This window comes from Thalassophryne amazonica, chromosome 20 (genome assembly GCF_902500255.1).
Source record: "Thalassophryne amazonica chromosome 20, fThaAma1.1, whole genome shotgun sequence".
Lineage (NCBI taxonomy): Eukaryota > Metazoa > Chordata > Actinopteri > Batrachoidiformes > Batrachoididae > Thalassophryne > Thalassophryne amazonica.
Window position 1 is genome coordinate 51275363 of NC_047122.1, and position 21386 is coordinate 51296748.

Below are 21386 nucleotides of genomic sequence, written 5' to 3' on the forward strand. Positions count from 1 at the left end.
TCAAAAAAACAACAACAAAAAACTGGTTAAATCACCAAATTATTTCATGTACGAGGTCTATTAGAAAAGTATCCGACCTTATTATTTTTTTCAAAAACCATATGGATTTGAATCACGTGTGATTACATCAGACATGCTTGAACCCTCGTGGGCATGCGAGAGTTTTTTCACGCCTGTCGGTTACGTCATTTGCCTGTGGGCAGTCTTTGAGTGAGGAGTCGCCCACCCTCTCGTCGATTTTTTCATTGTTTAGGAATGGCTCAGAGACTGCTGCTTTGTTTGATCAAAAATTTTTCAAAACTGTAAGGCACAACTGAGTGGACACCATTCGATAAATTCAGCTGGTTTTCGGTAAAAAAGTTTAACGGCTGATGAGAGATTTTGGTCTGGTAGTGTCGCAGTAAGGACGGCCCACGGTGCCTAACGGCGATCTGCGCTTCGAGGCGGCAGCGTCTCGCCGTTTCAAGTTGAAAACTTCCACATTTCAGGCTCTGTTGACCCAGGAAGTCGTCAGAGAAGAGGAGTTTATTCGGACATTCCATTGTTAACGGACATTTTATAATGAAAGAACGTGCGGGCAGAGTCGCATGTCGGGCTGGACCCGACCGCGGGGGGTCACGACAGGAAAAACACCTCCGTTGGAAACCTTAACGGGCAAGTTGGAACATGCCCAAGCTGTTAAACAATTTCTCAGTTACTCACTTGTTGAAAACCATCAAAAGCCGCCTGAATTTTACAAATGGTTTTCAACACGGAGGTGTTTTTCCTGTCGCGGCGCACACAGATTCGACTTGGCGAATTTGCCCGCACGTCTTTCATTAAAAAATGTCCTTAAACAGTGGAATGTCCGCATAAAGTCCTCATGCCGGCCTCTTCTGAATCTTCTCTGTTCTCTCACAACGTCCTGGGTGAATTAAGCCTTAAATTAGGATGTTTTCAGGTCGAAACAGGCCGACGACGGCGCCTGGAAGCGCTGCACGACGTCCTGCTGCGTGGGAAGTCCTTACAGAGACAGAAACACCTCATAATCTCTCATCAGCCGTTAAACTTTTCACCGAAAACCAGCTTAATTTCTCGAATAGTGGTCCACTCGGATATTCCTCACAGGTCCAGAAAAAATTTTGATAAAGCAACGCATGCCGTCTTGAGCAGCATGTGAAACAAAGGAATTCAGCCGAGAGGGCGGGACCACATCTCACTCAAGGCCTGCCCACAGGGAAATGACGTCACCGACGCGTGAAAAAACTCACGCATGCGCACGAGGGTTCAAGCATGATTGGTGTAATCGCACATCATTCAAATCCTTATAGTTTTTTCAAAAAATAAAAAGGTAGGATAGTTTTCTAAAAGACCTCGTACTTTTATCTTACACAGTAGTGACTGTGGGAAGTTTCTCTGCCGTTGCGTAGTGGTGAAGCTAACACATACGCACCAAGAGAGCTATTTTCAGTCACTCTAGCGGACGTTGAATCTATCGCTGCTTAAATTCTCTGTTATTAGCAATGCCACCAAAGCCATACACTCTTGTGATCAGCTTGGTTTTTACATAACTATGTTTGTATGAATGTAAGCAAAATATCTTAAGAACACCTAATCTGATTTTGATCAAACTTGGCAGGTACATTTATGTGAATGGGATCCATTTTTGGTTGGGATCGGCCAATATTCAAGGTCAAATTGGCAAATATTTGTTTCTTTGCGTATTATTATTATGTTAACGCCAATGTTCACAAAACTTGGCATTCACACGGTGGTGAGCTCTGGAATTGCTCAGGAGAGATCAAATTTGCTCAAGACCAGTCAATGGAGTCAAGGTCATGTCTGTTTGTTGGTGTACTCCTTCCAGGACCTTTTGCTGAGATAGCATAAGAGGAAAATAGCTAACATCATAGAAATTATTTCAAATATTTTATTGTTCCTGAAGATGACTGTTCAAAAGCCCATGTAACTTTTTCTCCTGATACTTTGAGATGTGGGTATGGCGTTGCTGTTCTCTCTCAATACGTTTGATTTAGTATTAACTTGCTAAAAAGCTGTACAATATGAGCCCTTTTGAAGAACGTTCAAAGATACACACATCATGCCTAATTGATTTGGATTTCCACTAAATAGTAGATTTTTAGATGTCTTAAAAAACACACTTATGCTGGTCATCATTGTAAAAAAAAAAAGAAAGAAAAGTAAAAGAAAACAACAACAGCAACAATGCAAATTGTAGCCATAGCCTATAAAATCACTAGTGACATCATAATAAAGCAAAGTATGTGAGTTTGGGACAGAATATTGATCAGGTCCCTTGTCTGTGCATGAATGTGTGTGAACACACTGTATGAATATGATCTTCCTATTATTTCTCCTTTAATTATAAGGCTTTTGTTTACAACTGATGCTTATACATACAACAGGCCGGAAACGTCAAGAATAAATATGCAAAGAGGACAGAATATAATTTTTAAAACAGACGGCGATTAACCGTATCACAAGAATGACAAAGCGCTGCTCATAAAATACGACAATCTCTAGAACAACTAATGTCTCATACCCAGTGACAAGCTGTGGCTTTTTAATTTCAAATTAAATTAATTTATTTCTATGTTTTTTTACATTTACCATTTTATTTCTCAGCCCTCTGATTTATTTATTTATTTTTTTGCTTCGGCACAAATACAGAAATAACGAAACAACACAACTTCATGTATGCTTATGGATTTGACAAGAAAAAAGTCAAGAGAGAACTAAAATAAAATAACTTTAAAAACATTTTTTAAATCCTTTTTTAAAAGAAACATGTCTGATGTACATTAAATACACAAATACAGAGCGCTGAGCACTTTGACGTCAAAACTGTGATGTTTGTGATAACATCTGGCAATCGGACAAGGCGACACAGTTTAACCTTTCATATCTGTGACATTTGATAAAATTGAGACCACCCACTTCAACTCTATAGTCATCATAGTGATCGTCACATTCACCAGTACCACCCGAAAGTAAAAATGTCTCACTTATCTTGCCAACCTCCGTCGCGCATTTTAGCAGCTTTAGGAAGTGACACGTGTCACAAGCAGCTCCGGTTTCAACGCAAGAGTTCTCAAACAGCAGCAATCTAAGTCGTCCGTCTCAACGCTAATCCACCTCATTATTCGCAGAATCCTGAGCTCTCGCCTGTGAGATTTCACCGTTGAGCTACGGCACAAATCTTTTATTTTCTTACTGTACACGTCCGTTGCTGTACATTGGAACCCCTCCGGTGGCTCAGGCGTATGTATCTCCCGATTTCAGTGCCACCAGTTCAGAGTCATCGGCGTGCCGTCCGTTTAAGTGTTCGCTGCTGCAGTCGTGGTGGAAAATGAAGGCAGGCACCTCTGTGACGGAGGTGGCCGTGTAGGACGTGGAGCGCATGGAGCAGTGGTCCTTCCGTCTCTGACCCCACTGGGTCTTGTACTGCATCCACTGTCTCTTTAGTGCTGCCTGCACCTGGACAAATGCACAGAAAATAGGCAAGAATCTGTTTTTTTTTCTTTTGCCGTTTCACACAAAACCTCTCGGCTGCATTTGGCAAAACTCCACCTTGGTTGCTTCGTTGCTCTTAAAGTGAACTACAGCAGTGCAGTTTTTATCCATCTCTCATCTGTCGCTCCATAAGGCCACTTTTAGTAAATGCAAAACCTGACATTTGGTGGTATTTTTCTGTTTTTTTTTTTAATATTTATAACATTTTCCTGTTTTGTTTATTCATTCTGCTAATTAATTCTTCGAGCAAATGTCAAGACTAAAGCAGCGCTAATAAACTCATAGACTCATGTTTTATCTCTGATAGCTAAATGCTATTGTTGATAAAAACTTTCAGAGAATTTTTGGTTAGGGACACTACTACTGTTTATACTGGACATTGTTAAGTTGACATGGCACGTTTATCTACTGACACGCTCTCTTAAAGGAAACGCTAACCATTAGCTTCTGCGGCAATGTGTTATAGGTAAGTGTTAGCATATGCAATCATGCTAACTGTGGTTGATGGGAACTGTTAAGTGTTTTTGACCATGACTATCCATGAATACACCACATCAAAGTTGTCTTGGTGAATTTTGACCACTTATTGTATAAAAATCAACTCACAAGATCTTTACCACCTTATTATGACATGGAATATGATTCATCACCACTGAATCAAGAACCACCATAATGAAACACCATCAATGCTCAACCAAGACTCTGTCATGGTACAGTGCTGTGTACTCTTGCTGTATAACTTTGCATGAATATCCAAGAATATCTAGGATTGGCTTTAAGATAGCAACAAGACATAGTAAGACTGCAGGACAACAGCAAGGGGATTTGGGTAAACATTTCATGACAGCTGTTTAGCACGATCATAGTGGTATCTTGTGCCATCACACCTTATCAAGATTGTCCAAGACTCATCAACATACAAAGGACCGGGACCTATCATGATTTGATAGTCATGGAACTGTCATGGTCATAAATTGTATATGTGAAAACAGGGCTTAGCACTACACCATCAATACTCGATCAAGTCTCTAGTAAGATGGCATTAAATGGACCATCCAAAACATCACAATTTAGTTTAAAAGTAGGTCCAGAGTCCCAACTTGAAACGAACATCCAAGATGCCACCACCTTCAAGATGGTGGCAAGACAAAAGAAAAAGGATTTCTAAATGTTTCATGAAAATTCAGTAAGGTATATGTTATATATTATATTCCAATTCTAAGGTGGAACTATGCTAGTATACTAAGGTATATCTAAATATCTAAAAAGGAAGAGTAAAATAGAAGAGTAGAAAAGAGTAGCGTAGACCCAGGTGCCTGGTCTTGAGAACCAGGGATGGTAGGTTGAAAAGCTTTTTTATCCCATGGGAACTCTCCCTACCCACCCAAGCGGCTCAAGAAAAAAGTATATAATAATAAATAATAAGACATAAGAAGAATAAGACATCATATATATATATAAAACTATATTTAAATATTAAGGGTAATAACATATACAATACATATGGTACTATATAATATACAGGAGTAGGTATTAAAACCTAAATATTAATACAGGAGAAGTTTTGGTCATGGTCATGGTCATGGTATTTTATTATAGAAACAAAAGCTATGATGTATTGTGTATTGTTATCTATCTAAAGTAACTCTGCAAGCATACTATAGGAAAATAAAAAGCATAGTCTATATGCTATCAAATGGAAAACTAAGAACTAAGGTACTATATGTTGATATCTTTAAAAAGAACACATAAACTGATGAATCATTAAAATTCTACACCGGTATCTTGTCTCATTGTGACTTATTGAGTTTCTGAGATTCACCAAGACACCAAGACTGCCCCCAGGACCCACCATGATTTGATAGTCATGGTGGTGTTGTGGTCAAAAACCACGTATGAATGGGGAATGTGGCCATGGTTGATGCAAATTTTTCTGAATGTAGTTAGCATCAATCACAGTCAATATAGCCACATATGCTAATGTTAACTGCTAAGGTATTAGCAGCCTTATTAGTAACCAAACAAAAGTATAAAACTCTATCACAGCAACAAAAATGTAGCACACATCATCCTCACACATCATCAGTTTTATGTTCTATTGATAAAAATGATTTAGAAATGATCAGAAGTTTGACTGTTAACATAATTTTTCCCCTTCTAGAGGTCAGCATTACTGTGAAGTAGAGCTGAAACAACTAATCGAGTTAATCAATTAAAATCGATTATTAAAATAGTTGGCAACTAATTTAGACATAAATTACTTGCTAAATAACTTTGTTTTACCGCAACTGTTTTGTTTCTTCCATATAATCAGCTGAGCTTTGCTTTGAATCTTGCACCAATGAAGGAGTGCTTCGAGCTGCTGCTTCATTGGTTTCATTTATTTTATTTTGCTTTATCTTAATTTTTCCCCACTAAAACCCTAAAGAGCATATGTCTGTGAGGAATATTTACCTTTTTATGTTAAACTGACCTGTTATGGTCTTCTGAAACAGTTGATAGATGTATTTTATGCTAATGCCAATGCTAATGCATTAGCATGTCTATGGCGTTTTCAGTGTTAAAGTTAGCATTAAGCTGCTAGCATTTCAGCATGTTTGTGCATTTGTTTTCTGTATAATAATTAATGGCTCAGCGTTTGTTGTCGTAAAAGAGTCAAATGTATTACAAATTATAATATTTTTTATATATTAATAATAATAGCTACAATAACAATAGTAATAATAACTAATAATGCTACAATACAATTTTAGAGAAAGAGACATGAGTCACATGTGTCATTGTGAAATGACCACATAGTTTAAGTTATACAGAGAATGTTGCACATATAATGAGTCAGGCTACAGTTTTTGATTTAGGTTTTATGGTTAACTGGTTATGCTAATTGCTCATTTGCAGCAACAAAAATACCTTTTTTTTTCTCCATATATTTTATAACATGTATATGTTTCAATGTTGTTTTATGCCAACTCAGCACTGATGAAGCAATGCCATTTGAAATAATTATTTTTGTTCTTTATTATAAACTGTTTTATTCTTTATTATTTTATAATCCAACAGCCAGGGGACATTTGACAATTTGTTGATTTTCAAGTATTTGAAGTTTTCAAATAATGTTCTGTGGTTAAATAAAGTGATGGAAGGAGAGAAAAATTGTTTCCCTGGCACATTTTTAAAAAATTCCCCGCTAATCCGATTAATCGATTAATTGTGTCGAAACCCCATCAGATTCATCGATGATCCAAATAATCGTTTGTTGCCGCCCTACTGTGAAGAGAGTTGTGTTTAAGCTGCCACAACCTTCTAACAGTGCAATGTGAATTATTTAATTGTGTAACATTCTAGACCAGTGCAATTACTGAGGATACATTAACACACTGATCTAATGAGTTAAATTTTGACACTAATTGGAATAATGAGATAAAACAGCAGCTGGAACTTCCATTTGCTTGATGTCATGGGTACAGCTTGAAAGGTATTTATATCATTTATCGAATATCACACTGATGTCGTTGAAGAAACATGAGAGGTTAACACAGTTTGTTCCTGGAAATCAAAAGAGAGAAATTATCCAGCACCCCAAAAACAATGTCCTAATTAAGGGAACTGAACTGGTCGTTATGAGTGAAGTGAAGTAAACAAACCCTGTTATTCCATCCCCACAATTACGTAGTGTGTGTTAGGTCACAGTTCATCAACCAAAAACTGGGCTTTGCATTTTAATATTTGCAGCATGAATTGCATCCCTTTAGAAGACACTTTTGTTTTTAGACTGCACATACTTGATGTTATAAACTTCACTTTTCAAAGATAAATGCCTTCTTCTCTTTATGTAGGAAAATAAGAAGAAAGGTTCCTGAAGTTCATTGCTGTCACATAGTGTATGACTCCTCCTGGGTGGGACACCAGTCAACTACAGGACACTTCCCCAGCAAAGGCCAGTAACCATTTACAAGTAGGTGGACTGGGACAAAGCAAAAAGCGTCTAAGACACAGACAGGTAGTATGACTGGGAATCAAATCCATTAGGTATTGGTACACCAACTTGTTATTCCCACCATGTACTACACCTGCTCTTGATGTAAACACAGATTTAATAAAATCAGTTAAGTATGTAGTAGGAAAACAGCAGTTATCTGAAGGCACTACAGATGTAGCCTAATGGTAAGACCTTATTGAGTACACTCTTGAGGAAAAAAGTTATTTTTAACACTGCTTTGAGTAAAATTATACACAAAAAAATATATACGAGGTCTGTTAGAAAAGTATCCGACCTTTTAATTTTTTTCAAAAACCTGATGGATTTGAATCATGTGTGCTTGCATGAGCCAACCTTGAACCTTCGTGCGCATGCGTGAATTTTTTCACGCCTGTCGATTGCGTCATTTGCTTGTAAGCAGCCTTTGTGTGAGGATGGGTGGAGTCTCTCGTCGTTTTTTCTTTGCAAGGAAAATGGCAGAACGACTGGAGCAGCATGACTGCGTCAAATTTTGCCAAAAACTGGGCGACAGCCAAGTGGAAACCATTCGGATTCAGACAGCTTTCGGTGATGATGCTATGGAGCCACGGTCCGGGCGGCCATCAACATGCTGAAATGACCGGATCATTTCCAAAGTGAACGTTGTGGTGATGTGGGACCGTCGTGTGACTATTCGAGAAATTGCGGAAGAGTTGGACATCAGCACTTTTTCGGCACATTCCACAGTGACAGAAGATTCTGCCATGAAAAGAGTTGCAGCGAAATTCATTCCGATGGCTTCGGCACAAAGCTGATGGCGCAGCAAAAGCGCCTTCGTGTTGGAAGTCTCACAGGACATGTTGTGACATGCCCACCTCTTCCACCATTACCACCAGAAAGCCGTCTGAATCTTCCGAATGGTGGAAGAGGTGGGCATGCCACAACATGTCCTGTGAGGCTTCAACACGGTGGCGCTTTTGTTCCGCCATCAGCTTCGTGCCGAAGCCATCGGCATGAATTTCGCTGCAACTCTTTTCATGGCAAAATCTTCTGTCACAGTGGAATGTGCCGAAAAAGTGCTGATGTCCACCTCTTCCGCAATTTCTCAGATAGTCACATGACGGTCCCACATCACCACAGCGTTCATTTTGGAAATTATCTGGTCATTTCAGCATGTTGATGGCCGCCCGGAGCGCCGCGCGCTCTCCACCGTTGTGTGGAAGTCTTTAAACCAGTTGTACCGCTCCTTAATCTGTGTGACGCTCATAGCATCGTCACCGAAAGCTGTCTGAATAATCCGAATGGTTTCCACCTGGCTGTCGCCCAGTTTCTGGCAAAATTTGATGCAGTCGCGCTGCTCCAGTCTTCCGCCATTTCCTTGCAAAGAAAAAAACGACGAGAGACTCCACCCATCTTCACACAAAGGCTGCTTACAAGCAAATGATGCAATCGATAGGCGTGAAAAAAAATTCATGCATGCGCACGAAGGTTCAAGGTTGGCTCATGCAAGCACACATGATTCAAATCCATCAGGTTTTTGAAAAAAATAAAAAGGTTGGATACTTTTGTAACAGACCTCGTATATATATATATATAATATATATATAAATGTTCCAATAAGTTTTTTAAAGCAAAAATCTACGATATTCAATCATAAAAGCAAATAAAAAGAATCTTAGGATGTTTTATATGCCAAGTGAAGCAGACAGTGTCATGGATAGAGGTAGATGCTTTCTGACTTTCAGGGCAAACGGGAAATGTACGGTCTCTTTTAACTTTAAGGTGAGCTCTTAGGACATCTGATAAAAAAATGTAATAACACAGAAACTTTGAAGAAATGCATGCAGAAGTGACATGTAGAGGGAAAGTATAGAGGTCCAAGGACGGATGCTTGTGGAGCGCCATATTTTATAGTTGTAGTAGTAGTAGTAGTAGTATGCATAAGCCGTGTTGTCTGTTGACCTGCTAAAAGTGCCAAATTCAATTTCACAGCATGTGTTTTAGTTGCTTTGCTGTGACATCTTGAGTTTTAAAGCCTCTGTCACCCTACAGACCTAGAAAGTTGCCACAACACCATTAATTCCAGGCCTGTGCTTTAATGGAAACGTAGTTCAACTGTACAGAGAAGTCAGAGGAACTCACTGTCTGACAGCTGCAGACAGACTGAGAAAAGCTTGCGGGAGACTTGAAAGAAGAGTCAATTTCCAACTGAGCTTGGAAACCACAGACTCATTTATAAACTGTCTCTCACTTCACCTGATGTGACCCTTCAGATTTTGCCACTGCAGCATTAGACTAACTCAGAAGAGGAAAAACAGAATGATGCTGAGATCTTGCTTCATGACAAATAGAGTAGTCTCTCCTAAATGATTTTACCAATGTGTTTGGCTGGCAAAAATCCAACTTGGCTACATTTGAAACTCATGGATCACTTGTAAATATGAAATCAGGTACAAGTGTCAGAGTTGTCAGAGTTTTGACCTGAAAGATAAAAGTAGTTGCTGGAGGAGGTGTGTGTGGATCGGGAGGTCTGGGTGGCTTTGCTTGAGCTGCTGCCCCCGCGACCCGACTCCGGATAAAGCAGAAGAAAACGGATGGATGGATGGATGGATTCTGATATCTCATCCAGAATGTCTAAAACATTGTAGAGTTTGCTGCTCAAAGAGTGAGTAAACCTGCAAGTTGGTGTTTGTCAAAAATCATAGATTTAATGGATGTTTTCACTTTTTTACAATCATAGTCAGAAAAGCATTTTTCACAATCCGTCCTCTGAGTGTTGTACTCACCTTTGACAATTGCTTTGTTTGGGGGAAAAATTTTTTTTTTTAGCTAGAAGGGGCCGAGATAGAGTATAAAACCCGTATCTTACATGTTTGACATAGCTTCATGCTGATAAATTCTTTGTGATTCGGTGATACCATAATACGAGGGCTGTCAATAAAGTATAGGTCCTTTTTATTTTTTTTAAAAACTATATGGATTTCATTCATATGTTTTTACGTCAGACATGCTTGAACCCTCGTGCGCATGCGTGAGTTTTTCCACGCCTGTCGGTGACGTCATCCACCTGTGAGCACTCCTTGTGGGAGGAGTCGTCCAGCCCCTCGTCGGAATTCCTTTGTCTGAGAAGTTGCTGAGAGACTGGCGCTTTGTTTGATCAAAATTTTTTCTAAACCTGTGAGACACATCGAAGTGGACACGGTTCGAAAAATTAAGCTGGTTTTCAGTGAAAATTTTAACGGCTGATGAGAGATTTTGAGGTGATACTGTCGCTTTAAGGACTTCCCACGGTGCGAGACGTCGCGCAGCGCTCTCAGGCGCCATGTGGAGGTTTTCAAGCTGAAAACCTCCACATTTCAGGCTCTATTGATCCAGGATGTCGTGAGAGAACAGAGAAGTTTCAGAAGAAGTCGGTTTCAGCATTTTATCCGGATATTCCACTGTTAAAGGAGATTTTTTTTAATGAAAGACGGTGCGGCGGCACAGGAAAAACACCTCCATGTTGATAACCATTTGTAAAATCCAGGCGGCTTTTGATGGCTTTCAGTGGAGTGAGTATATGAGAAATTGTTTAACAGCAGGACATGTTCCAACTTGTCCTTAAGGCTTCCAACAGAGGTGTTTTTCCTGTGGCGGAGCGTCGCGGCGGCTGCAAGCCGACGCTGCAATCCGTCCGCACGTCTTTCATTAAAAAAATCTCCTTTAACAGTGGAATATCCGGATAAAATGCTGAAAGTGACTTCTTCTGAAACTTCTCTGTTCTCTCACGACGTCCTGGATCAATAGAGCCTGAAATGTGGAGGTTTTCAGCTTGAAACAGGCTGACGACGGCGCCTGAGAGCGCTGCACGACGTCTCGCACCGTGGGAAGTCCTTAAAGCGACAGTATCACCTCAAAATCTCTCATCAGCCGTTAAAATTTTCACTGAAAACCAGCTTAATTTTTCGAACCGTGTCCACTTCGATGTGTCTCACAGTTTTAGAAAAAATTTTGATCAAACAAAGTGCCAGTCTCTCAGCAACTTCTCAGACAAAGGAATTCCGACGAGGGGCTGGATGACTCCTCCCACAAGGAGTGCTCACAGGCAAATGACGTCACCGACAGGCGTGGAAAAACTCATGCGCATGAGGGTTCAAGCATGTCTGACGTAAAAACATATGAATGAAATCCATATAGTTTTTGAAAAAAATAAAAAGGACCTATACTTTATTGACAGACCTCGTATATACGTGCCCTTGACGTTTGATTAATTCTGTCTAAATTTGAACAACTTTATCATTAATCCATACTGGCGCCAAACTGTTTGATTTAAACATTTAAGGCCTTGAGTTTGATCTTGTCTCCAAAGGTCAGTGATCCTGCAATCACTATAAAGACGTATGACTTCAGATTAGTAATTTACAGTAACCAGAGGTGTGTCTCTAACAAAACCCTTAAAATAGCCAATGTAAACGAGGTTGACATTTCAATCTCGCCCAAGGTCAAAGATCATATGACCAACAGAAAGGTCATGTACAACTTCATGTTAGTGTTTAATTGTAACATATGTGTATCCATAAATAAATCCTTGAAATGGCGTTTCTAAATGCAATGGGCCAAAATGTTGACCTGTTTGGTGGCGACAGAAACGGTATACCGTGAATGTTTTTAGCTTGTCTCATATAATTATATTATGTAGCTGTTTAGCCTGTGATGGTGCTTGCTTGAAGTAAAACAATGAACCCCAAAACATCTACAAACATCTACAAAACATCTATCGGTTGAAAAATGCCAGAAATCCCCTTTCAATCAAGTTGCTCAACCCTAATGGAATTACACTGTGATAGTGTTGATTTAGCGCAGCTGTGATTTGAACAATATGCACTCACTGCCTTGTTAATTCATCTCTGACAAACGTCCTGGGTATTTCCTTTTCAGCAATTTATAGCAAAAGGGATTTCTCTCATACAAAGCGAATGTCAAAGCACTCAAACGAAAGGCTTCTTTGAAAATAATATTTGAATATGACTGAAGTTGTAAAAACAAAGAGTGAACTTGTCCTTCAACAGTTATACTATACCAAAAGTGAACAAGGTTATACTCCCATCACACATACACCGATTGAGGCCAAATTGCGTCAGAATAATATATCCAGCCACAATCGGGAAATAGTGACTTGCAGTCCGAAGAGCATCTACATATTTGGTCCCATTCGCTCGGCTGTACCGAGCGTTTTGCACATGTTCAAAACACTCTTGGTGCCATCGAGATGGAACGCACATCTGACGGTGGTCTATATGCAGTTTTTGCATAATGTGGTCGCAGTCTACATCAAAACAGCATCTGAAACAATCTGATTGCGGTTGATTGATCTCTGAGATCAATCGAACAGCAAAGCCTGCCGGCATGTTGTGGGATGTCCACCCCCACTGGACCCTGGCCAGGGACAGCAAAGGAAATGTTGATATGTAATAACATGTATGTGGCACACATTCATCATATACAGTGAATGTGAACAGCGCGCAATCAAACCAAAAGTACCGTGTGCCGCTGTGCCTCTCTGTGGTCTCATGCGCAGTAATGCGTCATAGCGCATGTCAGGCATGGAGCTGAACGGATCTCACTGCTGTAATAGGCATATTATTATGTGATCACCATCTAAACTCTGAAGGAGGTGCGACATGGCAACCTGGTCTCACGGCAAGTCGTGGTTCAGCAGCACGAAATATACATTAATCTACTGGTTCGTGATATTATGACAAAAATTGCCTCATTTTTGTCACAGCAGCACAAATTCATTCTCATTCATTCCGTGATGGCTGCATGAAATTAAAAGTGAAGCGGTTTGAGGGGGTCGGGGTGATTATGGTTAGAGTGGGGGGAAGGAGTAGGATTAGGTTACGGTTAAGGTTAGGGTTGGGGGTAGGAGTAGGGTTAGTAATAGTGAGTTAAAAAAAGAAACCCTGTCATGAAAATTTGACTCATTTCGTGACGGGAGCACGAAAAAAAAAACGTGAGACTGGGCTGGATGTGGAACTGTATCCCAGGCCATGACAATGTTATTAAACATGAAACTCACCTCCAGCATAGAACCATGGTCCTTTCACAGCGCAGAGCACACAAGAACCCAACTACAGCCTGTGGTGAAAAGCCTCACCCGGGCTGAAAAAATTAAATCCCATGTGATAATCCAACCGACATCACGGTGTACAGAGTTGCATTGTGCTCCTGAAGTGCGCAAAAAATAAAAAAGAAATTAAAGTTTCCTGGAAAGGCTGCGTCTGACGCATGGTGAGACTGCTTGACCCACTGCAAAGGTGTTCAGTGGTGTGCACACGCACACTACACACTCGCATGCACATGCGTGTCAGGAACACAGCGCTTCCTCCCACTCCGGTCCCATGTTTGCCATCCAGACATTTGGACATCGGGCAGTCTTCAGCGCCTTTTATGGCCGTCTGACAGCTGTCTGTGTCGTTTAAACTGTTGTCCACATGCACTTTGGATGCCATCGTGCAGGTGTGGACGAGGTCATCTGGATGCATTCTGACACTGCTGACCACGTCTCTTTCCCTTCTAACTGCGTCCAGTGATGGTAAATTTGATGTTTCGGCCTGGTTCCTGCACATTCTTGTTATGCGTGACTGGACTTTACTTTGGAGGCATTAAATAATGCATCAAGCACATTCATAAACACTTGTAATGTGTAAAAGGTTGTGCTTACCTCTCCATTGAAGAAGCAGAATATTGTAGCTACAAGCAAACCCTTTGAAAAAAGGAAGACAATGGTTGTAATCAGCATTACTAGAAACAATTGATGGGGTTGTGCACTGTACAGTGAGATTTTTAGAAGCATTATATTTCAGCATCTGGTGTGCAAAAGGAATCTGGTAAGTTAACATATTATCTGCATGGAGGTTTCGCAAGACTGGCTAGTAAATGCTTGTGTTGTACTGTAACTGGAGAAACATTAGCCTTTGTCCATTTGCTTAGTCCTCTGAAGTCCTCATTCCGATTTCCACCAAATTGGGCATCTTGTTGAAAGTCAACCTCAGAATTTCCATTAAAATAGTTTTGGAAAACCTCTGTCAGTGGTATCTGTCAGTGGTAAAAGTTTCATTTTTCACTCCAGTTTCCACCAAACATGGCACACGTGTGGAGTTGAGTTCAGGAATTATCCATGCGAGATCAAATTGACCAAAATACAATCATTAGGGTCAAAGTTGTTGGGTTAGAGGTCAAAAATTTTGTTTTTCTCTCTGATTTGCACCAAACTTGGCCCACTTGGAAGTTGGTTCCGGAATTTGCCAGCAAGGTCATATTTGCCAAAGGTCAATCATTGGGGCAACGGTCATGGCTGGTTGTCTCTTTGTTGACATACTGCTCCCAGATCTTAACTTTGTATGTCACTGGAAGGTGACCATGACATTTCCCTTAAAAAAAAGTCCTTTTGACAAAGGTCAGTGTGAAGGAATTTGATTTTCAACTTTATTTGGACCAAATCTAGCACACACTAAGGTCAAATCCAGAATTCTCCTGGCAAGGTCAGTCAGGGGTCAATAATTTGGGTGAAGGTCAAGGTTGATTGGCGTATAACCCTTTTTGCTTTCATGTCTATGTGAAAGCAAGGTACTAGGTCTATACTAGGTAATACCAAGTACTAGGTAATACCAAGTAATACCAAGTATTACCTAGTATAGATTTTTCTTATCTCCTCGCTGTCATTGAATAATTATGGACATTTTGCCTGAACTGCAAAATGCCTACACATTACAACCCACAGACAGGAAGGAAGTGACACCTTTCTGCCCACTGTGTTCTATCATTAAGTTACTTTTAATCTGAGACCTGTTCCCTAAATAGAGACTCTGATTCATTTAGTGCCTACCTGGTAGTGCATGAGTATGTGCATGATGTAGTCATAGACTTCTCCAGCCAGCCGGTTCTCAGGCCTCCAGGGGAAAATGACAAACTGAATTCCCAGCAGAGGCACCAGGATCAGGGTGGCTCGAACCGCCTTCATGTACATGTTGGACTCGGCCCGGTGTGTGTCCCTCAGCTTGGTCACCAGCACTCTTACAATATTTAGTAGGAAGAAGAGATTCACCTGAAGGAAGCGACATATCGGGAGAGCTTTGATCCAAAGTGGCAGTTTTGGCTCAGCTTTCAGGAATAATATATGCTTAATGAATCCTCACATTTTTGACCCTGTTAAATTTGGTATTTTTTAATGTAGTTTGTGCACTGGACTCTTTCATATTTAAAATAAAATAAGTTTAAGTAATTAGTTGGACAGATTCATAGATTGAGAGTGCTGCAATTTACTTTCAAACAACAAATCAGTGCATTACAAAAGCATTCTTATACATCAGATTTATGGTCCCTTCACACATAACACGATTGAGGCAGAATGGTGCATGAAGGAGGAGTCAAATGACACTCGTGAAAAAGCCATCTCAAACGCCTTGTACAGTTAGCAGTACAACCATTCACGCACACCAACGGCCGAAAAAGATAGCGAGTGCCCATTCGACCCCCTTTCAGCAGGTGTCGGCCAAATTCCAGATGCCACACACGAATATCCAACACTGCTCGATGGACACTTAGAAAAAGCGGGGCTATTCACGCTCCTGGCACGATAGTAGAGAGAAGCTGACCACGTTTGAGCTGTTTGTGAAAATTGTGCGCTTGGTTTCAGTGCAGAAGGTTCCCAGTTCAAACCCCACCCCTGCCACACTTCTTCATGGAATGTGGAGTTGCGTCAGGAAGGGCATCTGGCATAAATATTGCACCAGAATCAACATGCAATTTTTTACAGTGTGTACATTCAGCTGGTGATCTGAATGCCACGTCACCCACGCGACCTATGATCCACATGACATGGTCTGTCCTTCGGCGCACCGCTCACTGGACACACACGCGGGGCCGGCTGGACACTCCAGGCCAGCAGATGTGGACATTAAAGAGCACTGCTTCATTCATGTCATTTCATGACTGTATGTCTATAACCATGGGTCATCTACAGATGAACAGAAGGATCATTCTTGTATTGTTTGCTCGATAAGAGGGATTAAATATAAATATATAAATTGCTGTGTTTTTATGTGTATTTTTAATTTTTTTTCTCCACAGCAGCGGAGAAATGTGGTGCCACATGTTCCTGTTTCTCATGCTGTTTTTGTGCACGTGCACGAGTGTGCACGAAACCATCACCGCTGTATTGTGCATACCTGTCCGACTGTGTGTCCCACCCGACAGTAGGTGGAATGTTTCGTGGTTCCCCATTTCGTTTTTTTGTTCATGGATTTTCTTCTGGTTTCTGCTTCTTTCGCCCAATGTTGTGTTATGTGTGAAGGGGCCATTAGGAGTGCGCACCTTAGTTAAGCAGTAAGGTGCGTTGCTGCACCTTACTGCTTAACTAGTCTCCCTTGTGGGTTCAAAGTGTGGAATATAAAGTTACTACAAAAGGCAATGGAACCAAATGCTGCATGTAATTTTTATTCAGACATCAGAATTTCCCATTTGTAAAAAAAAACACCCCACCAAAAACACCAACCCATGCTAGTCAAGAAGGATCATTAAAGGCAGAGAATGATGTCACAACCAATATGGCTGTATAAACAATAAGATCAGAAGATCTCTTACTCTATTAAAAAACAAGATTCAGGATATTTTTTCACTTTGGATAAATTAAGGAAGTGGTTGCAGTCATGACAGTGACTTCTTTAATTCATCCTTTAGCTAGCTAAAGCTAGCTAGCTAGAGTAGCTAGCTAAATAAAGGACTTCTTCTTTTGCACCCAAGCATGTTTGCATCAATATTCTCCAACATCATTAGCTTGAACCCACAGGAACCCACTTCCTCCTGTGGGTTCGCCACCTGCAGAGGGGGCCATGGGGGTCAGGTGCAGAGAGGATTGGGTGGCGGTTGAGGGCGGGTGGCCTGGCGGCCCGGTCCGCGCTCACAGTCCCTGGCTGTTGGGACGTGGAATGTCACCTTGCTGGGGGGGAAAGGAGCCTGAGCTTGTGCGGGAGGTTGAGAGATACTGACTGGAGATAGTCGGGCTCACCTCCACGCACAGCTTGGACTCTGGTACCCAACTCCTGGAGAGGGGCTGGACACTCCACTTTTCTGGCATTGCCCACGGGGAAAGGCGGATAGCTGGGGTAGCATTGCTTATTGCTCCCCAGCTCAGTCGCCATGTGTTGGAGTTCACACCGGTGAATGAGAGGGTCACGTCCTTACGCCTTCGGGTCGGGGACAGGTCTCTCACTGTTGTCTTGGCCTACGGGCCGACCAGAAGTCCAGAGTACCTGACCTTCTTGGACCCCCTGGTAGGGGTACTAGATAGTGCTCCAACTGGGGACGCCATTGTTCTCCTGGGGGATTTCAATGCCCACGTGGGCGGCTACAGTGAGACCTGGTGGGGGTGATCGGGAAGCACAGCCTCCCTGATCTGAACCTGAGTGGTGTTCAGTTGTTGGACTTCTGTGCTAGTCACAGTTTGTCCATTACGAACACCATGTTCTAGCACAAGCGTGTCGATAAGTGCACATGGCACCAGGACACCCTGAGCCGGAGGTCGATGATTGACTTTGTAGTTGTATCATCTGATCTTCAGCCACGTGTCTTGGACACTCGAGTGAAGAGAGGGGCTGAGCTGTCGACTGATCACCATCTGGTGGTGAGTTGGATCTGCTGGGAGGGGAGGAAGCCGGTCAGACCTGGCAGGCCCAAACGTATTGTGAGGGTCTGCTGGGAATGACTGGCAGAGCCCTGTGTCAGCGAGGTCTTCAACTCCCACCTCTGGGACAGCTTCTCCCAGAACCCAGGGGAGGCTGGAGACATGGAGTCCAAGTGGACCATGTTCTCCACCTCCACTGTCGATGCGGCCGCTCATAGCTGTGGTCGCAAGGTCTCTGGTGCCTGTCGCGGCGGCAATCCCCGAACCTGGTGGTGGAAGCTGGAAGTAAGGGATGCCATCAAGCTGAAGAAAAAGTCCTACTTGTCTTTGTTGGTAAATGGGACCCCAGAGGCAGCTGACAGGCACCGGCAGGCCAAACGTGCTGCAGCCCATGTGGTCGCAGAGGCAAAAACTCAGGTCTGGGAGGAGTTCAGGGAGGCCATGGAAGAGGACTATTGGCCTTGAAGAAATTCTGGCAAACTGTCCGACGCCTCAGGAGGCGGAAGCAGCTCTCCACCCGCACTGTCTACAGTGCGGGTGGGGAGCTGTTGACCCTGACTGGGAATGTTGTCGGGCGGTGGAAGGAATACTTCGAGGATCTCCTCAATCCCATCGTCAAGTCTTCCGAAGAGGAAGCAGGGCCTGGGGACTCAGAGGCGGAATCATCCATCACCCAGGCCGAAGTCACCGAGGTGGTCAGAAGGGTCCTCTGTGGCAAGGCTCCTGGGGTGGACGAAATCCGTCCTGAGTACCTTAAGTCTCTGGATGTTGTGGGACTGTCTTGGTTGACACGCCTCTGCAACATCGCGTGGACAGTCCCTCTGGATTGGCAGACCGGGGTGGTGGCCCTGGTCCCTCTGTTTAAGAAGGGGGACTGGAGGGTGTGTTCCAACTATAGGGGGCTCACACTCCTCAGCCTCCCCAGTAAGGTCTATTCCAGAGTACTGGAGAGGAGAATTCGACCAATAGTCGAACCTTGGATTCCGGAGGAGCAGTGTGGTTTTCGTCCTGGTTGCGGCACACTGGACCAGCTCTACACCCTCCATCGGGTGCTCAAGGGTTCATGGGAGTTCGCCCAACCAGTCTACATGTGCTTTGTGGATCTGGAGAAGGCGTTTGACCATGTCCCTCGGGGCACCCTGTGGGGGGTGCTCCGGGAGTACGGGGTCCAGGGTCCTTTGCTAAGGGCTATCCGGTCCCTGTACGACCACAGCAGGAGCTTGGTTCGCATTGCCGGTAGTAAGTCAAACCTGTTTCCAATGCACGTTGGCCTCCGCCAGGGCTGCCCTTTGTCACCTGTTCTGTTCATTAACTTTATGGACAGAATTTCTAGGCACAGCCAGGGTGTAGAGGGGGTTCGGTTTAGGAACCACAGAATCTCATCTCTGCTGTTTGTGGACGATGTGGTTCTGTTGGCTTTGTCAAATCAGGACCTTCAGCGTGCACTGGGACGGTTTGCAGCCGAGTGTGAAGCGTCTGGGATGAAAATCGGCACCTCCAAATCCGAGGCCATGGTTCTCGACCGGAAAAAGGTGCTTTGCCCTCTTCAGGTCGGTGGAGTGTCCTTGCCTCAAGTGGAGGAGTTTAAGTATCTTGAGGTCTTGTTCACGAGCGAGGGACGGATGGAGCATGAGATCGACAGATGGATCAGTGCAGCGTCTGCAGTGATGCAGTCCCTGTATCAGACTGTCGTGGTGAAGAGAGAGCTGAGCAGGGGGCAAATCTCTCGATTTACCAATCGATCTACATTCTGACCCTCACCTATGGTCATGAGATTTGGCTCATGACCGACAGAACGAGATTGCGAGTACAAGTGGCTGAGATGAGTTTCCTCCGCAGGGTGGCTGGGTGCTCCCTTAGAGATAGGGTGAGGAACTCAGTCACTCGGGAGGAGCTCGGAGTCGATCCGCTGCTCCTCCACGTCGAAAGGAGCCAGCTGAGGTGGCTCGGGCATCTTTTCTGGATGCCCCCTGGACGCCTCGCTGGAGAGGTGTTCCAGGCACGTCCCATTGGGAGAAGGCCCCGGGGAAGACCCAGGACACACTGGAGGGACTATGTCTCTCGGCTGGCTTGGGAATGCCTCGGGGTTAGGTGTGTGTGGATCGGCGGTCTGGGGGGCTTTGCTTGAGCTGCTGCCCCCGCTTCCCGACTCCGGATAAAGTGGAAGAAAATGGATGGATGGATCATTGGCTTGAACGGAAAAAGGCCAGAACTGATGTAAATCTGACTTCCAGCTATCGTGTTGTGACTGTAATGAATGAAGCAAGTGAACATAAAGTGAAATTTGAAAATGTGAAGCTAACAGAAAATAAAACTAATTTAAAAGGTGAGGAAAACCACTGTTCTAAACCGGAATGTAATGCTAAATGAACATTACAGAACTAAGTCTAAATGTAACACTAATGGAACATTAAGTAAAAAGAACATTAAATAGAAGAAACTCATAAAAAAAATCTAACTTAATCTAAAATGTCAAACTAACTAAAACTGAAGTCATGACAACTGCAGATAAAATTACTGAATATTTCACTAAGGGAATATAAACAGAACGTAATGCTCACAGAACACTGGACTAATAAAAAAATAATAAAATAAAATAATAGTATATAAAGCAAACTGAAAAGCTGGCTATCTAATGTAAGTAAGATAAGTAATATAAGTAATTAAAAGCAAATTCTAATTTCTGAGAATGCTGTTTTTCACTTTTTAAAGAACTAAAATGAATTCTAAATTACAAAATAATTGTTGCCTCCACCAGAGGAACGGTCTTGTTATCGTTATGATCTTCATGTAACACTATTTGTATGCATGTACCAGATTTTAGCAACATATCCTAATTTAATTCTGATCACACTTGGCAGGTTCATTGGGCCTATGGATGGGAAGAAGTGATGACGGTCATAGATCAAGGTCAAATTTCCATCCCCATACTAATCTACTGGAAAAATGGATAATTCTCTGGAAGTGTGGCATAACTGTGCTTCTCTGAGTGCTTTTGATCTAATAATATTTTTGATAAAGTGCTCTGCTTTTTTTTTTTGCTGACTCTGCAAATTGCGGAAACGTCATTTTATGCTGCAGACTTACGAGAAGTGCTGCCATTATTGGCCCATGGACCACGTAGAGCAAATGAGTTTCCACGCTCATCCAACAGCTGCAGAAGGGAAAAACACATCAGTCAGCACTGTCTTCTCTCCAAAACACATGCACACATGAACAAAAAAGTGCACTCACAAGCTCATGGATATGGAC

At 42.5% G+C, this 21386-nt stretch overlaps 1 protein-coding gene across 2 annotated transcripts in view; it reads right to left on the bottom strand.

The window, feature by feature from the left end:
* Nucleotides 1-3080: 3080 nt before the first annotated feature.
* calcr (calcitonin receptor) overlaps nt 3081-21386 on the bottom strand; it is a 140365-nt gene continuing 122059 nt past the window's right edge. Inside the window, exons 16-19 of one of the 2 annotated variants that reach the window (XM_034161519.1) lie at nt 21222-21288; nt 15339-15557; nt 14175-14216; nt 3081-3477 (exon numbers count right to left, since the gene is read on the bottom strand). In XM_034161519.1, the coding sequence (XP_034017410.1) occupies nt 3256-3477; nt 14175-14216; nt 15339-15557; nt 21222-21288 (550 nt within the window). In that variant the 3' untranslated portion in view covers nt 3081-3255. The remainder of the gene's footprint in view (nt 3478-14174; nt 14217-15338; nt 15558-21221; nt 21289-21386) is intronic. The other variant, XR_004558306.1, reaches the window with a different exon arrangement.